At 44.3% G+C, this 16,526-nt stretch overlaps 1 protein-coding gene across 7 annotated transcripts; it reads left to right on the top strand.

Annotated features, from left to right (window-relative positions):
• Nucleotides 1-356: 356 nt before the first annotated feature.
• Nucleotides 357-16,526, top strand: CCDC166 (coiled-coil domain containing 166). 7 transcript variants are annotated; one of them, XM_062570827.1, is made up of 5 exons: nucleotides 357-551; nucleotides 3,468-3,621; nucleotides 10,894-11,009; nucleotides 13,373-13,626; nucleotides 14,983-16,526. In XM_062570827.1, exons 1-4 carry the CDS (start codon nucleotides 378-380, stop codon nucleotides 13,385-13,387), a joined length of 459 nt encoding a protein of 152 aa, XP_062426811.1. In that variant the 5' UTR covers nucleotides 357-377; the 3' UTR covers nucleotides 13,388-13,626; nucleotides 14,983-16,526. The 7 variants fall into 7 exon arrangements, with proteins under 7 accessions (XP_062426811.1, XP_062426806.1, XP_062426808.1 ...); XM_062570822.1 differs by having other exon boundaries at nucleotides 10,894-11,081; XM_062570824.1 differs by lacking the exon at nucleotides 10,894-11,009.

The following is a 16,526-nucleotide window of genomic DNA, read 5'->3' as shown; positions in this document are numbered from 1 at the left end:
AGAAGACTACTGCTCCCGGCAGGCCGCGCGAAACAAGATGGCCTCCCCGGAAGCCCGGTGCCGGAAGACTACTGCTCCCGGCAGGCCGCGCGAAACAAGATGGCCTCCCCGGAAGCCCGGTGCCGGAAGACTACTGCTCCCGGCAGGCCGCGCGAAACAAGATGGCCTCCCCGGAAGCCCGGTGCCGGAAGACTACTGCTCCCGGCAGGCCGCGCGAAACAAGCTCTCTCTCTCTCTCTCTCTCTCTCTCTCTCTCTCTCTCTCTCTCTCTCTCTCTCTCCCCCCCCCCCCCCGGAAGCCCGGTGCCGGAAGACTACTGCTCCCGGCAAGCCGCGCGAAACAAGATGGCCCCCGGAAGCCCGCTGCCGGAAGACTACATGCCGGGGACCGCAGTGCTCAGTGAGGTTTCACCCCGTGACGGCTGCTTTGCCCCCCTCCTCCATCCCAAACACACACACACACGACCCGGAAACCTTCGCAGAGCCCAGATCACAGCTTCGCGCTCCCCAGCACCGGCCCGGGCTCCCCAACACCGCCACGACCGGCTCAAGGTCAGCTCTGACACTGCCCCTGCCCCACACGACCCTCTCCAGAGCTTCTCTGGGGATCTCTCCTGCCCCTCCCTGACACGGCCCCGATCTGACCCCGGACCCCTCCCCGCGCTAATCTGACTGCGCATTAAACTCCACCAGAGCCTCAGTGCAACCCCTTCCTCCAGCGCACCCTCAGCCCCGGTGCAAGCCCTTTGTCTTCCTCCTCCAGCCCCAGCACACTGCCTTCCTCCCGTTACTCCACAGCCCTGGTGCACTGCTCTTCCCCACCTTGTCCTTGGCCCCCACTGCATGGCCATCCCCAGCCCCAGTGCAGTTTTCCCTGGCCTGGAGCACCTCAGTTGTGCCATGTTGCCCAGGATGCTTCTGTCACTGAAACCTCCAGCATGTGCAGGACCTGCAGCCCAGACCCCTCCCTTCCCCCCCCCCCGGCCCTGCTCACCTCCTCTGTGGGGCAGCTGCTGTTCCGGTCCCAGTAGGCACTGCTCAGCAGCAGCTCCATTGTGCCAGACTGACCCCAGCATGAGCTTCTCCCAAATGCACACCCTGCTCCCAGAGTGTGCCCACTTCCTGCCTTTGCTATCAACCCAACACGTCCCACCTGGGACTCATCCCAGCCTCAGGGTGCACAGCTGCAGCCCATCAGGGACAGCTGGGGTTGCCAGGGCACCAGAGGCACCCTGGCTCCTCAGAGCAGCTTCCTAAAAGCTCAATGGAGAGCCCTGGGGTGCACAGAGAGGAAAAGAATATTCAGGGGACAAGAGAAAAAAAAATGAGAGCTATGGGTGCAATAAAAGTTAAAAAAGGCAATGAAAAAGCAAACAGAGTGACTCTGGGGGCACCAAAAGACAAAGGGAGAGCCCTGGGGCACACCCAGAGGCACCCAGAAAACTCTGGGAGAGAGGGACAGTAAAAAGCTAAACAGAACATTGTGGCATGCTGCAAAGCAAACACAGGGCCCAGGGGCACACCATAAGGTACATGGGTGTGTTGGGGGCAACCCAAAACGTGAATTGAGGGGTTCTGAGGGCATCAGAGGATTAACACAGGACTCTGAGGCAAATCAAAATACAAATTGTGTGCACCAGTGGGGCCATAAGGCACATCACAGGGCTCAATGCAGCTGACAGACTGGGACGGTGCCTGCAGGCTCCCCCCCCATCCACATGGGGACTCCCAGCTCCAAGCAGACAGGCCCTGGCCCCAGGCACACAAGGGATGTTGCAGAGTGCAGAAAGCAAATTCAGGATCAGTCTGGGCACCTTACACAACCCTGAAGGGGCCCTGGCTGCCCCCCCCCAATAATGGGAATCACCCCCAAGAGCCCCAAGGGTCGAGGCAGTGCAAAGGCAATTCCCCACAGCCCTGTGAACAGCAACAAGTTTCCTGGGAACTGCAGGCACTCCCAGGTGCAAGGAACTTGGGGACCAGCTCCCGGCCGCAGGTGCAACGTGTAACCTCCCGCTCTGGGCATCATCTTCAGGCAAAGGCACATCTGAAACCACAGACACAAGTGCAAAGAATAAAGCAACTGTTTATTGTTTTGCTGTATGTTGTTTTGAAATACCACCTGGGAGTGAGTCTAGAATCCATGCAGCTGGATTCCGGCATGCTTCCCCTTTACCTTGTGACACCTGAAGAGTCATTACCAGCGTTCATCTGTCTGTTCAGGAAGGGTCAGCTCCTGCTGCCGCCCTTGACACGGCAGGTTTCTGTGTAGCCAGCAGCCTACTCCTTTTGCTTTTTCCTTCAGGGATGGGATTCAGCTGTGAGAATGGAGACAATGATCTCACCTGTCTGCGCTTCTGCCTTGCCCCAGACTAGAGCCCTGCAGGATGCTTGCACAGCTCTCAGTTTGCCCGTCAAATGGCCAGTCTTGGTGGGATGGGCCTGCACCGTATTGAACTGTGCACAGAGCTGAACGCTGGTACAGGGGAAGATGACAAACCCCAAAGGAGAGTTTGCTGCCTTAAGCTGCCTAGGCTTCAGGGCTTACAGTTTATTATCTATGGATTTTTCATTTATCAGTAAGCTCTAAGCCCTGAAACTTAAGTGACAAATTACAAATCTTGGCACCCAAATGGTTGCTGAGGCTGTAAAGTCTAGGGATGAGGTTGGATTTTAAATCTTGCACTCTGATCACTAAAAAAGTGACCTGTAAACTCTGACTGCTAAAGGCTGAGCCCCACAAAATAAAGTAAGAAACCATAACCCCTTCGTGAGAGATCTTCAACAACAAACTAAATAAACCTCAAGTGAAAAAGTCCAAACCCGTAGCTTTAAGCAAGAAACACCAAAGTGTTAGAGAAATACTGTGAGAAAAACCTTGCAAATAGTTAACAAGACTCAAGGACAAGGGGGAGAGAAAAACAGTACTGCAAAGGATAACCAGCTCCGGCTAAATAACCTTGATGAAACCACAGCGCTTTGAAGATTGCGAGGGGTAGGTAAGACAAAAACAGCAGAATAACCCAGAAGTGACCTTAGGTTCATTAAGGCTTATTAACATATTAAATTTCACACTCCTAAATGAATAATGAGATGGAAATGACATGATAATGATGTTACCGCCTCTTCTTCGCTTCCTATGCTAATTAAGAAGAATGTGAAAGCGCAAGCGCAGAGCAATTACCTGAGGTAATGAAATTGTAACCAATAGAAAGATTTGTATAAAATACTCCCTGAAAAGTGTGTATAAATAAAGAATGAGAAGGGGAGAAGGTGCGCTAGCATTGTGGATTTACCACCTAGCACCCATCTCTGCGCAGAAATGAAATAAACAAATATCTTGACCCTGTGTGTCTATTGGTTGCTTGCACACCGGGTAACAGAACCCAGGTTTTGGGACAACAGTTTGGCGACCCAGGTGGGACTTGCCAGAAGGCCTTGCCCAGATCATCTTGCCATTCCCGACAGCGGACTGGATCGGATCAAGCTCCAGCGCGCACCGACCTGTTGATCGGGGAGTCCTCCGACCTCCCTCCGAAGTCAGGACGACAAGAGACTCAGAGGTGCAACGCTGACCAGAGATATTTGTGCCAGGGCGAAAGGGAGGTGAATCTTTGGATTGGTGAGTATAAAATTTACTTACTTCCGCGGAAGATTATGTTGAATTATGTCGCACGTAGGCACTCGGCAAAGGTTGCCTTAAATTGACCAGAGGGGTCAGAGCTGAGTGTGCATAAAGGAATAAAGTCGCACGTAGACGCTTGGCAAGGGTTGCCTTAAATTGACCAGAGGGGTCAGAGCAGAGTGCGCACAAAGATACGGGAAAAAAAGGTATTTCTAGGTAATAAGGTTGGTATTTCTAGGTAATTGACATGGGATCAAGCCAATCCATGATTCCTCCCTGTAGCCCTTTGGGTTGTATTTTGAAATACTGGAATATTTTTGGAGGAGATTGGATGACAAAAAAAGAATGAAAAGATGATGTAATCAATGGTGGCCAATGTATAAGCTGGAATGTGATGAGCAATGGCCAAAAAATGGGACCTTGAACTATAACGCTATATTACAGTTACTGCTGTTTTGTTGCCAGAAGGGGAAGTGGGATGAAATACCCTATGTGGAGGCTTTTGTGTCACTATATAAGGAACCAGAAATTCAAAGGGAATGTGAACTTATAAGTAAAGAGGAATCTGTAATGGTTGCAGTAGGAAAGAAGGAAGACAGCAGGTATTGTGCTAACAGAAAAATTCTGAATGGAGAGGAGCAGGAGGATGTACAATTACTGACACTGCCCCCCTCTTGTGGAAATGATTCCACCTCAGCTGAAGAATCAGCCCCCCGCTAGAAAGCCAGGGGTCCAGCCCTGTTTCTGGCAGAACTAGGAGACGGAACCTGTTATACAGGCTCCTTTGAGACAAGCAGTGGGACCAGCAGGGCTGCCAGTATTTGTACAAGTTCCTTTCACAACCTCGGATTTACTAAACTGGAAGCAGTCTATTGGATCATATAGGGAAAATCCTGAAAAGCTGCATCAACTTTTGGAGACTATTATGATAACTCATAATCCTAATTGGGGAGATGTGCAGGTGCTGTTGAATACTTTCCTGACACGAGAAGAAAAGAGGCTGGTAATTGATAAGGCAAAAGGAAGAGGGTGAGAGAAGGGACAGAAAGGGGGATCCTGAGGTCTATTTACCCACCAGAAAGGCTCCAGAGTGGGATCCAAATAGGAGCGGGAGTAGGGAGTTATTGAGGCAGTATCAACAGCTAATTTTGTACGGGGGTTCTGAAACCAAACAATGTATCAAAATTGTATGAAGTAAAGCAAGGGCCTGAAGAAAATCCCTCGGTCTTTTATGAAAGATTATGCGAAACAGCCAGAAAATGGACAGACCTGGATCCAAATGAGGAAGCGAACCAAAGACTGTTTAATACGCTATTCATTGGCCAGTCAGCTCAGGATATTAGAAAGAAGCTACAGAAGGTAGATGGAGCTGGGGGAATGTCTATTTCACAGCTGATAGAAATAGCGTATAAGGTATATAATAATCGAGGTGAGAAGAGAACAAGAGAAACACAAAATCGAATGAAACTATAGGCTTCTATCCTGGCAGCTGTCCAGAGGAATGAATTCCAAGGCAGGGGCAGGGGAAGCAGAAGAGGTAACAGAGGAGGAAGAGGTGAAAGGGGAGGGAGGCCAGGAGGAGGCCTCCCTAGACCTGCTTTGGGTCCAAATCAATGTGCAATTTGTAGACAGGAAGGGCACTGGAAAAATGAATGTCCAAATCGAAGAAGGATAACAAAGCTACAGAGCCCAGCAAACACCGACCTAATTATGTTAGAGGAGTCAAATATGGAATGAAGGGGACCGGGGGAGAAAATTAGAATTTCCTCAGCTGATCCCCTGGTTCCAGTAAAGCTGGGGAATGAAACTATAGATTTTTTATTAGATAGTGGAGCCACTCATTCAGTGATAACTAGTTGTAAAGGACCCTTAAGTAAGACTACTACCACTATTGTTGGGGCTATGGGAAGGAAAACATTAAGGCCATTTTTGCAACCAATGGAGTACACGATTGGAGGTACTAAATTGACTCATGAATTTCTCTATATGCCAGAGTGTCCCCTCCCTTTATTAGGAGGGGATTTACTATGCAAACTGAATGTGCAGGTGACCTTTTCTGAGAGTTCCGTGCAGCTCCATATCCCCCCAGAATCGGCATGGAGAGCACAAATCTGCCTTTTGATGGGATCAGCTCCAGAGGATAACAGTGCAAGTATCCCTTCCAGTGTATTGGATGCAGTGATTCCCTTGGTTTGGGCCTCAACAAAGCCAGGTAAAGTGAAAAATGTGACTCCGGTCAAAATAGAGCTACAACCAGGAGCGAAGCCAGTTAGGGTGCATCAGTACCCTATCAAGCTAGAAGCACGTAGAGGATTGGAACCCCTAATTAATGCCTTCTTGCAATATGGCTTGCTTAGAGAGTGTCAGTCTGAATTCAATACACCAATCCTGCCGGTAAGGAAACCGCGCTCCCAAGAATATCGACTGGTCCAGGACCTAAGGCAGTGAACCAAATAACAAAAGATATCCATCCAACCGTGCCAAACCCATACACTCTTTTAGCCTCGGTGCCTGAGACTAACAATTATTTTACAGTGTTAGATTTAAAAGATGCTTTTTTCTGTATTCCTATAGAAGAACAAAGCCAGACAATTTTTGCCTTTGAATGGGAAAGTCCCACTATGAGGAGGAAGGAGCAGTTATGCTGGACAGTTCTTCCTCAAGGATTCAAGAACAGTCCTACCCTGTTTGGTGAGATCTTGGCCAAAGAACTAGCCCAATGGCAGGAAGGTAACAAAAATGTCACTCTTTTACAGCATGTGGATGACATTTTGATTGGAGCAGATTCAGAGCAAATATGTTTAGAGGTGACAGTGAGTCTGTTAAATTTTTTGGGACTTGCCGGGTATCGTGTTTCAAAGAAAAAGGCTCAGATTGCGAAGAAGGAAGTCCAATATCTTGGTTTTAAAATATCAAAAGGACAACGTGCACTAGGAGCAGAAAGAAAAGAGGCTATATGCCGAATTGCAGTACCCCGCACAAAAAGACACCTGAGGGGATTCTTGGGAATGGCAGGATTTTGCCGTATATGGATCCCTAATTTTGGGCTGATAACTAAACCTTTATTGCAGCCCTAAAGGGTCCAGGAGAATGGTTAGAGTGGACCCCAGAATGCCGTGCTAGTTTCGATGAAATAAAAAATAAATTGATGGAAGCTCCAGCATTGGGACTCCCAGATATGGCTAAACCCTTTCAATTGTATGTTCATGAGCAACAGCAGGTGGCCTCGGGAGTAATGACCCAAATGCTTGGGAGCTGGAAAAGACCGGTGGCGTATTTTTCTAAACAATTAGACAAAGTAAGTAAAGGATGGCCGGCCTGCCTCTGGGCTATAATTGACTCTGGGACAGCCCTTGTACCACATGCAGTATCAGCAATTTTAAATCAAAAGGGGCATCATTGGATTTCCCCAAGCAGACTGGTAAAATATCATGCTGTGTTATTGGAACAAGGAGATATTACCTTAAAGGTGGTTTCGACCCTAAACCCTGCTACTCTGCTACCTGGTGAAGAGCAAAAAGAGTTACAACATGACTGTTTGGCCACTGTAGAGCAAGTATATTCTAGCCAGCCTGATTTAAAGGATGAACCTTTGCAGAACCCAGATGTGGAACTATATACAGCTTTGTACAGAATGGAGAGAGAGAGGCTGGATATGCAGTAGTGACTCAATGGAAAGAAGTAGAAGCTAAACCATTGCCACAAAACACCTCAGCACAAAAGGCTGAAATCATTGCCCTTATATGAGATTTTGGGACAGCAAAAGCACCCATGAGCATGAGAACAGTAAAAAGAAGCCAAGGAGGTTTGACCACAGCTTAAGAAGTTTCCCCTTCATTTAGAAATGCAACAGAACAGGAAGACATGCACCACAATCCTGTTACTGTTGCTGTTTATAGGCTTGGTTTTAGCCACCCTTCAAATGTGAGCACATGCAACCAACCACAGCCAGTGACATCTGCAACCACCAAGGGCAAAACCACCTGCCACCTCCTAGCCCTGCTCACATATAGTGTAGCCTCAGGACTTAGCTGTGTCCATGCTGCAAGTTCGGGCTCATCCTCCGCGGCCAGACGCAGATCTCTGTGGAGAGCTCCCATCTGTGACAATGCTCTTTTGACTGCCAGACTATGCTTTAGCACCTGCAAAGAGGCCAGAACAGTCACTGAGATGCCAGGCAACTGCACAGTCCTCCTAGAACTACTCCCTAGTCCACAATTATTACTGACTGTAACTGACCAATAACCCCTGTAATGAAAGAAGGCTCAGAGGAGATGAACACAGGCAGGACGGCCCTGAAGTTCAGGAATGGTGTAAGATGCAACTTGGTAATCCTAACTGTTGTACAGAGAACTGACTTTATCTTAACACAAAGGGAGCCGGAAGGTAACCTTTGTTTTAGGTAAGTAACCAAATATTGGTGAAAATGTTTCTTCCTAAGTTCAAGAAAGAATATGAATATCTCTCTGAGATTAGCCAGACCAGCATGGGAGAAATGCATGCACGACTAAGCCCAATACAGAGTATAAAGCCTGAACAACTAACAAAAGAATTTTTGAAGAGAGCAACTGGCCGGAGCTGGCTTCAACCCACGTATTCCTTCCCTGCAACTGGGGACATCCAGCATCATGATGATGAGCATATTGTAGAGACTGGTAATACCAATTACACTTGTATTGTGATTTCAGTACATTACTGTATCACTCCTCTAAAACAAAAATTCCATATAACATCAAATACCTTTAAATGAAACCTTTATATCAAACATTGTGCTCTCCGTATGTGTGCAATATTTAAAAGAACCTGGTCGGAGAGTACTAGATTCTGACACTGACCTGCTATGAGAATCAGCCACCAAGGTTCCTGGGAGAGTCTCATTTTAGAGATTTTTCCCTCCCAAAGCTTTAATGACGGTTCCCTAACCTGGGCAAATACAGATCCCCCCCCCTTAAGTGTTAAAAAAAAAAAAAAAAATGGACTGAGGCTGTCTAGAATTGATCGTTTAGCACTTAGCATAACTTGCTGAGCATTAGTAGCTAAGATTGCTGAAGCCTTGGGCCACAAGCTGTGAACTCTTCACCTAGTTAAGGAAAAGAAGGCCCCCAACTCTGGTTCAAGCTGGAAAGATAAGGAAGCCTAATTGTCTAACAAGAGAAGCTGCAGAGATAAGAGAAGAATCTTTACTGTCTGCTTAGAAGCAATGAAAGGACCAAATGAAATATGAGAAGACCTCAGACCTAAATTTTACAATTGGTCCAAACCATCATGTGAGAGGCAGGGAAATTTAGAGTGTAAGAGTATAAGTGCCCAGGAATTTCATTGTTCGGGGTCCCTCTTCAGGCACCCAGCTTGAGCTGTAATTTCTGCACGTGCCATTAAATCTTATTTTACTCTAATTTTGGTTTTAAGGTCTGTTTCAGCAGGCACCTAGGGTCAGACTCTGTTACGGAAGCCAGCAAGCCTAATTTTTAACAATATTAAGCACTACAACAGTTTTTATCCTGGGGTCCTAAGTTGCTATTATGACACAAAGCATCAAAGCAAGGCAAAGACACATGGGGTCACGGCTTACCCATCTAGCCACAAAAATTCTTATTTTAGACCTCACTGCTTCTTCCAGAAGAGACCAAAATACAGCTCCAAGCAGGCCACTGAGGCTTCACACAGACCTTGGGGCCCTGTTAACAACAGCAATGCCATAGCAACTGGGCTACACATCACTATTCCCCGCCTTCCTTTGCTGGTCTGTGAATTGTGGCTTATTACTCACAAGTCTGGTGAGGACACAGCCAACCTTCCTATGGCCAAAGGCTCCTTGTCAGCTCTGGGAGGAGAACCTTTCCTCTGGCATTTGGATCCTCGTGGCTGCTCTTGACACATGATAACTTACAAAGGTCTGAGGCGGTAGCTTGTAGTTCTTCATTGCAGCATATGGCCATTCCCTGATGTTCTGAATGCCTAGGATAAACACAGTTTATAAATACTACCACTATAGGGTGTAAAGCCAAGCTAAAATTTCTGCAACCAAAGAAAACATATTTGTGTCTGGTAGAACGATCCATATGCATCAGTGCCTAGAGCTCGAGGCTAGTAACTCCTCTCAGGTGATGTTCTTCTAGCAGGCTGTCTATCTGAACTCTTCCATCTTGCCTAAGAGTCTCCATTGCAATATTATAACTTGTTGATGGAGGCATAGTAAAACCTATCACCCTACAAAAGTATAGAGCAAAGCAGAGCGCAGAGAGAAAAAAAGAAAAAAAGCTCTGCAGAAAAATCGTAAGAACCCAAAGCTGCTTCTAAGCACGGAAGCAGCTCTAACACACACAAGCAAGGTAAACAGGAATGCGCAACCCACAGATACCCCGCCCCCCCCCCCCCGCTGTCTAGTTGTATGCCTGGCGTTACTACTTTAGAGGGACCTGAGCAGACTGAATTGCCTCTGTGCTATCAAAGGGAGAAGTCTCAAAGACAGAGCACAGAGCGCTGTTAAAACAGTCTTTCTCCCAACCAGAGAATTTGTGTTCCGGCCCAAAAGGGGATATGAGGATGGTGCTACTGGCACCCACTTTCCCTTGCTGCTGTTTTTAAACGGTGCTGTTCCTACAGAGTCAGCAGATGTGGAAAGCATTACTGAAAAAGACTTGCCTTGTCCTGGGAATTTGTGGGCAGGAGATGCTAATTCATTCCATGAGGCTTTAACATTTCCTCTATCTACTGTCTTCCTCTTTCCCCAAATACCATTGCCAGGTAACTAACTGTGGATTACACTAATTGAGCCCTCTGAAAGCGATCTCTTAATTTTACACTTCACACACTCTCTCTCTTCTCTTTTTCTCTCTCCGTCTCTTCCCTTTTCTCTCTCTTTTCTTTCTCCCTCTGCTTCTTCAGTAACTCTGTCCACTTGACCATCATTCCCCTAAGATAATAATTTGCTGTCTTGCAGCTTTTAAAACAGGATGTTTTGTAGACATGTAAAGTCACACGCACAGAAATAAATGTATGTAGCATGTGTCTCTAATGTGCACAGACCTCCCACTATACATTGGTGATCTATTACTCCGATCATCATTAACGGTGATCCTTCCTAGTCAGGAGGAATGGGTTTTCCTTTGTGGGAGATGAAGACTTTCCTTTGGTTGAGGAGGAAAGGATTAGAGATCTGGGCAGGCTAGACATCCACAAATCCATGGGCCCTGATGGGATGCACCCACGGGTACTGAGGGAGCTGGCGGATGTTACTGCTAAGTTGCTCTCCATCATCTTTGAAAGGTCCTGGAGAGGTGCCTGAGGACTGGAAGAAAGCCAGTGTCACTGCTGTCTCCAAGGACAAGAAGGAGGACCCAGGCAACTATAGACCAGTCAGCCTCACCTCCATCCCTGGAAAGGTGATGGAACAGCTCATTCTGGATGTCATCTCCAGACATATGGAGACATACTCTTGAACCAGCAGGCTAAAGGTACCTGTCATAGGGAAGGCTCAGCATAAATCCACCCATAAGTTCCACATAAAACATCACATGCCATGATTTTGCAGGAGGTGATCAAAAGGTCCAATACTGTTAACTAAGAGATCTATCATGTGCATAGTTCAGGCTGTGTTTTACTGGCAACCATCATGATTGTTTGCTTCTTATTCCATCTCCAGCATGTGCTGGATGTGTGTCCAGCATATGGCTATGCTGGGCTGCCTTAATGCTCTAATCAAGTTCAAAGCTAGGCCAATAAAAAGAACTGAGTAGTTTCCTTACAGGTTAACAGGCTGAAACAGCTTAACAAGCACCTGAGGAGCATTAGTGGGAGAAGAAGTGGTAGTGAGTGCTGTAGGAGCTAGACAGACTTTGGGGACCATGGAGCTTCATCCTGGGAGATACCATTGCAGTCATGCATCATGGATATCTGCTCAGTTAGTGATAGTGTGGATCTGCTGGGGAAAAGCCTCTGCCTCAATAGCCTGCACAAACACAAAAATTCAGTGATAACCACAATCTTAGAGACAAATGAATATTGTGGTTAGTCTACAAAAACAGACTATTGTATGTTGAAATAAGGCACATAATCAAATGCAGTAAGAAGTCATTTTAGATAAGTAGATATAAAGTGGATTAAAAAAGTATACCATATATGCAAGAGTACCTTGGGAGAAAATCTCACACTTTAGTTAACACCTTTATCATTTGCTTGAATCTCCTGGTAAGATAGCGTGTAACACTGAAGCTAGATGCTTATAGTGACCTTTTTTTCCTATTCAGATCATATTTAGATCATATTTCTGTTGTTTTTCTTGGATTAGAAACTTTTTAATGAAAGTATATTGTGTTCACTTAAGTTATTGAGAGTGTGTTTCTAGATATAACATTTAGGCAGTGGACAGATCTGAAACTGCCAATTGCTACTGTCTCTTTCATTTAAACACTTTTTTCAGCTTTTAGTATTTGGGAGCAGTGTTCTTCATGTTCCTTGGGTGGGTCTATATCCATACTCTATATTGTACATGTGTTATTTTCAACTTTATAGAGCACATTAGACACACATTTCTTGTTCCAGTAAATGGCAGATATATTAAATGCCATAAGGTCATATATAAAACTCACAAGCTGGTCCTTATACATGAGAAATTTTATTTTCTTGAATATAAAAGCGTAGAAGAGACTGATCTGTTGTCAAACTTGGCTTCTGTGTGGCACAAGCATGGAATTTCATTAGCTTACCTGTCCACCGAATCTAGTGACTTGTGACTAAAGACCATCTTTATAGAAAGACATCAGAACTTGAGTACAGTAATAACGGAGAATCCATTACTTTGGCCATATACTGCAGTGATTAATCACTTCATGTAAAAAAGTATGATTTTTTTTTCCTCATTTGAATTTTACAGCTTGAGATTTTATTGACGTCTAGGTGGTTTTGTGTAAATTTAGAGCACCCTTTATTCTTTAGTCTTTTCTCCAAATGCAAATTTTTATGTATTAAATTTACATGTCTCATTTTTCTGAAATGAGACTGGGTTGCTTCTGCCTCATTTTAAGGCATTTTTGCCAGGCCATGAATAATTTTCTTGTATACAATCTCAGTCTACCAGGGTTTTTTATAATGTGTTAATTCTTGTCTGCAAGTAGCAGAACATAAACAACAGAAGAAATGCAACAAGACACTTATTAGTGTGCAGACTTGCAGCCAATCTCATCTGTTCTGAAAATAATATAACTACATTAAACTATATTGAAAGGTGAATTGATGGACTGTTTTCCTCATAACAGAAACTATCAGCTAAACACATAAACAGGTAACTCCTTAAATGCAAACTGAGAGCCTGCCTGCCCCCCCCCACCCCCCCCCGCGGGGCTTTGAGGTCCCCAGGACTCTTCTTACAGCATGACTCTGGCACCCCACAAACCTTGTGTGGCTTTTGGCTGTCCCAGATCCCTTCATGCGGCTCTGGGGCTAGTTGGACCCCCACTGTGTGGCTTCCCCTTCCCCCCCCCCCACCCGCTCACATACACCCCTTCCTAATTTTGTGGGATCTGGGATCGTTTGCCAAACTTATGGAAAGAAAGCCCAAATATACAGACTAGATATGCTTGAGTAGATATTGGTACCTAATTCCCAAGGAGGACTAGGGATGAAGTCATATGTTTTCCTTTAGCAAATCCTAATAGCTAGCTGAGACTGTTTCCCACAAAATATAGTAGCCTCCGTAAGACTTGTTCTTATAAGCCAAACTACCCTTACATTTCTATTTATTTGACAGCTCATCACTTGGTAGGTAACAAAACATCTCACAGTCTGGTCTCACAACAAGGCTGGGAACTGAAATTGTTCTAAGAATCTCGCTGCAGAGCAACTGTGGTTGCAGTGTTTCATCACCATGGACACATACAGCTTGTAAACAACACCGCTGTTCAGAAATCACAGTCTGGCTATCTTCAAATGCTGTCTCGTAAGCCAGGAGGAGCAAGGCAGAAGAAACTATCTTGAAACTTGAAGACCATAAGAGCTGGAAAGGTCAGTGGCTTTCTGAAAAACATGTTTTATATAATACCAACTTTAGCAAAGCCTCTTTTTATGCAGATTTAGCCATTCCGCCTAACATTCATATAGTCCTACACTTGTCTTTCCCCCAAAAACCTACCATGCCTTGCATTAACTCATTTCTACTACTTTCCATCATGATACCTTTCCAGTCTTCAAGTGTCTTCTAAAACACAGCTGCACTTCTCCCTCAGATTCTTATGTCTCCTTATATGCACTATATTTCTGATGCAGGTGCCATACTTCCAGCTTTGCATCTGTTGTTATTATAATGATAAGAGCTTTTAGTACATTTATTCTATGTTAGTCACCTTGAATTTGGACAATTTCTGAAAGCGAGACATAGTTTTATTAGGATACAATAAGTTTTAGTTACAGATGTTCATTAAAAATTACATTAGACTTACCAGACTTCTTTCTAGCTGTGATTAAATCCTTGATTGCAGTATTCCTCCTTTGACAAAGTAGTTTAAAAGTTCAGCATACAAAGTACTGTTCACTTTTATTTTCACAGTTAAGTCTGCAAGAGTCATTAATACTGATGCATTTCCCTTCTCTCAGTATTTGCTGTCATGTAACTATACCTCTTATATTGCAAGTATCTCACCAGTTCTAATATATAATGTTGCATTTAAAAAAAATGAGAACTCTGCTAAAATGTCTGTTTTCAAAAAAATTATCAAAGTCTTACTTTAGGACTGTAGGCATAATGTTTACAATATTTCAATATATCTTAAAATAATTACATTACCACTTACTGTTACATCAACAATTCCCTGCCTCATTCACACTACAAAAAAAATATGTCTAATTACCAGACATTGTTATCTATGATGTATTATCTTTTAATCTTTTGATATGTACAGAAGAGGGCTTTTAAAAAGGGCTATTTAAGGCATTGCACATTATTCTGTCATCTTCCTCTGATAACTCACAAACATTATAAAACAAGTCTTCTAACTTATTTCTCAGATTCAGGATGTGCTTAGCTACACTTAACAGTGTGAACCTTTGGCATACAGATATCAAGATTAATGGAAACATTATTCTGAAACTAAAGAAAAAAAGCATACATTCCAGAGATGTACAGCTTCTTCTTTGTTGCTGTGCTTGAGCACTTGTTGTTCTGTAATCTTTTGCCCTTCTGGAAAAAAAATTATGCTCTAAAGGTACATCTTACTGTGGCCATTTTTTCTAACATGATAATTCTTGCCATATTTGCACTACACGTGTTTCTTCACCTCTGGCTCTAATTTGGGATGTTTTCATACATGTGGCTGGTATGCTCCCCTAGAATTCCTAATTTTCCATTCTGTTACATTTTGCCAGAGTTTGAGACATTACTGTGAAGTATGACATCCAAGAAAAAGAAGCTGAAACAAGACACCACAGGTGCAGAAACAAATAAGGAAGGACTAAGAACCAAGAATGGAGACATATCCAAAGGAAGAAGTCCCATGGAAATGCTTGTCAGAGAGAGGAAGCAGTATCTGCAGAAGGAATACAAGACCCTTACTGAACATATGAACACATACATGGGAAGAGTGGAGCACTTCCTCCATGAGAATGATATCCTAGAAAAGGAAGCTCAACAGAATCAGGAAGAGAGCAACGCTTACCTCTCCTACATAACAAAATACAGCCAGAAGTGCCAGAATGTGATAATAACATTAAATGATCAGAATCACACTGATCTATCTCAAATTGGGAAGCAGAAAGAGAAGCTAATCTCAGAGTATACAGAAAAAGAGAAGGAGATAAGGAACTACCTTATAGATATGGAGACAAAGTACACTCTTATGAACAAGGAGGTTGAAGACTTGCAGCCTTTCAAAGACCTGCAGCTGGAACAGATGAACAAGATTAAGGACCTGGAGAAGGAGTTGTTGGTCACAAGGATCCAGCATTCAGAACAAATGCACAAAATCAAGAGCAGATTTCTCCAGGCCAAGGCTGCCTGTGAGGCAGAGTCTCATCAGAAGATCCAAGTTCAGACAAAGAAAGCAGAAGAAGCAGCAGTACAATCTCTGATTCAGCATGCCAAACAAATAAAAGCTGAGAACTGGCATCTACGCCAGGAATTGCTCAATCTCATCCAATGCTCACACATTCTTAAAGCAATCAGGCTTCAACTGAGCAAGCAGCAGCAGCAGCTTCTTCAGGAGAACCAGTACAGCCAGGACATGGCACGCATGCGTCGTTGGTTTCCCCAAGATGAGGTATATGATGCAAACAGGTAAACCTACAGCTTCCATAGCCCCTTCAGATGTGTGCATTAGCCCAGAAGAAACACTTCTCTACTCCTCACTCATACCAATTTATCATTAGACATAGCTGGACTGTTGTTACTACTAATCAGGTAACAAAGTATGCAAAAGTAAGGCGAATAGCTGATTTGTTCTGTGCATGGGTGAATGGTTTGATTTACACAGTTTGTGCTCAGAGCACAGTCCAAATACCTCTTAAAAGTAACCTCACATTTAGCTTCCACAACATCCATATTAAGTAGCAGTTGAAACTGCAATCCTTTCACTCCTCAAAATAAAATGAGATTTTTTTCTTTGAGAACAGACTTTGATATTTGATCAATTAGTAACCTTCTACCTGTAAATTATGTTCTTAGACCTAGTGAGGCAACCTTTGTTACTTTTCACTGCCAGCTACACCTACAAACACCATGATATGAACTGGTGTAGGTCACCTCCTACTTCCAGCAATATTCATTTTCCCAAAACTTCTAGAAGGCAAAGAATTTTAATTAATCTTTTACTAGTCTCCAAAGGAGGTAAAATAAATAAGCAACTACATTATTTAATTAATATACATAGTAATAAAAGATATTCAACCTTTAGTCAGAACTATCAATAAACTAT

The sequence above is a fragment of the Rhea pennata genome, chromosome 2 (assembly GCF_028389875.1).
Source record: "Rhea pennata isolate bPtePen1 chromosome 2, bPtePen1.pri, whole genome shotgun sequence".
Taxonomy (NCBI): Eukaryota; Metazoa; Chordata; class Aves; order Rheiformes; family Rheidae; genus Rhea; species Rhea pennata.
Note: the sequence above shows the minus strand (reverse complement) of the source record. Positions and strands in the feature narration are given on the sequence as shown.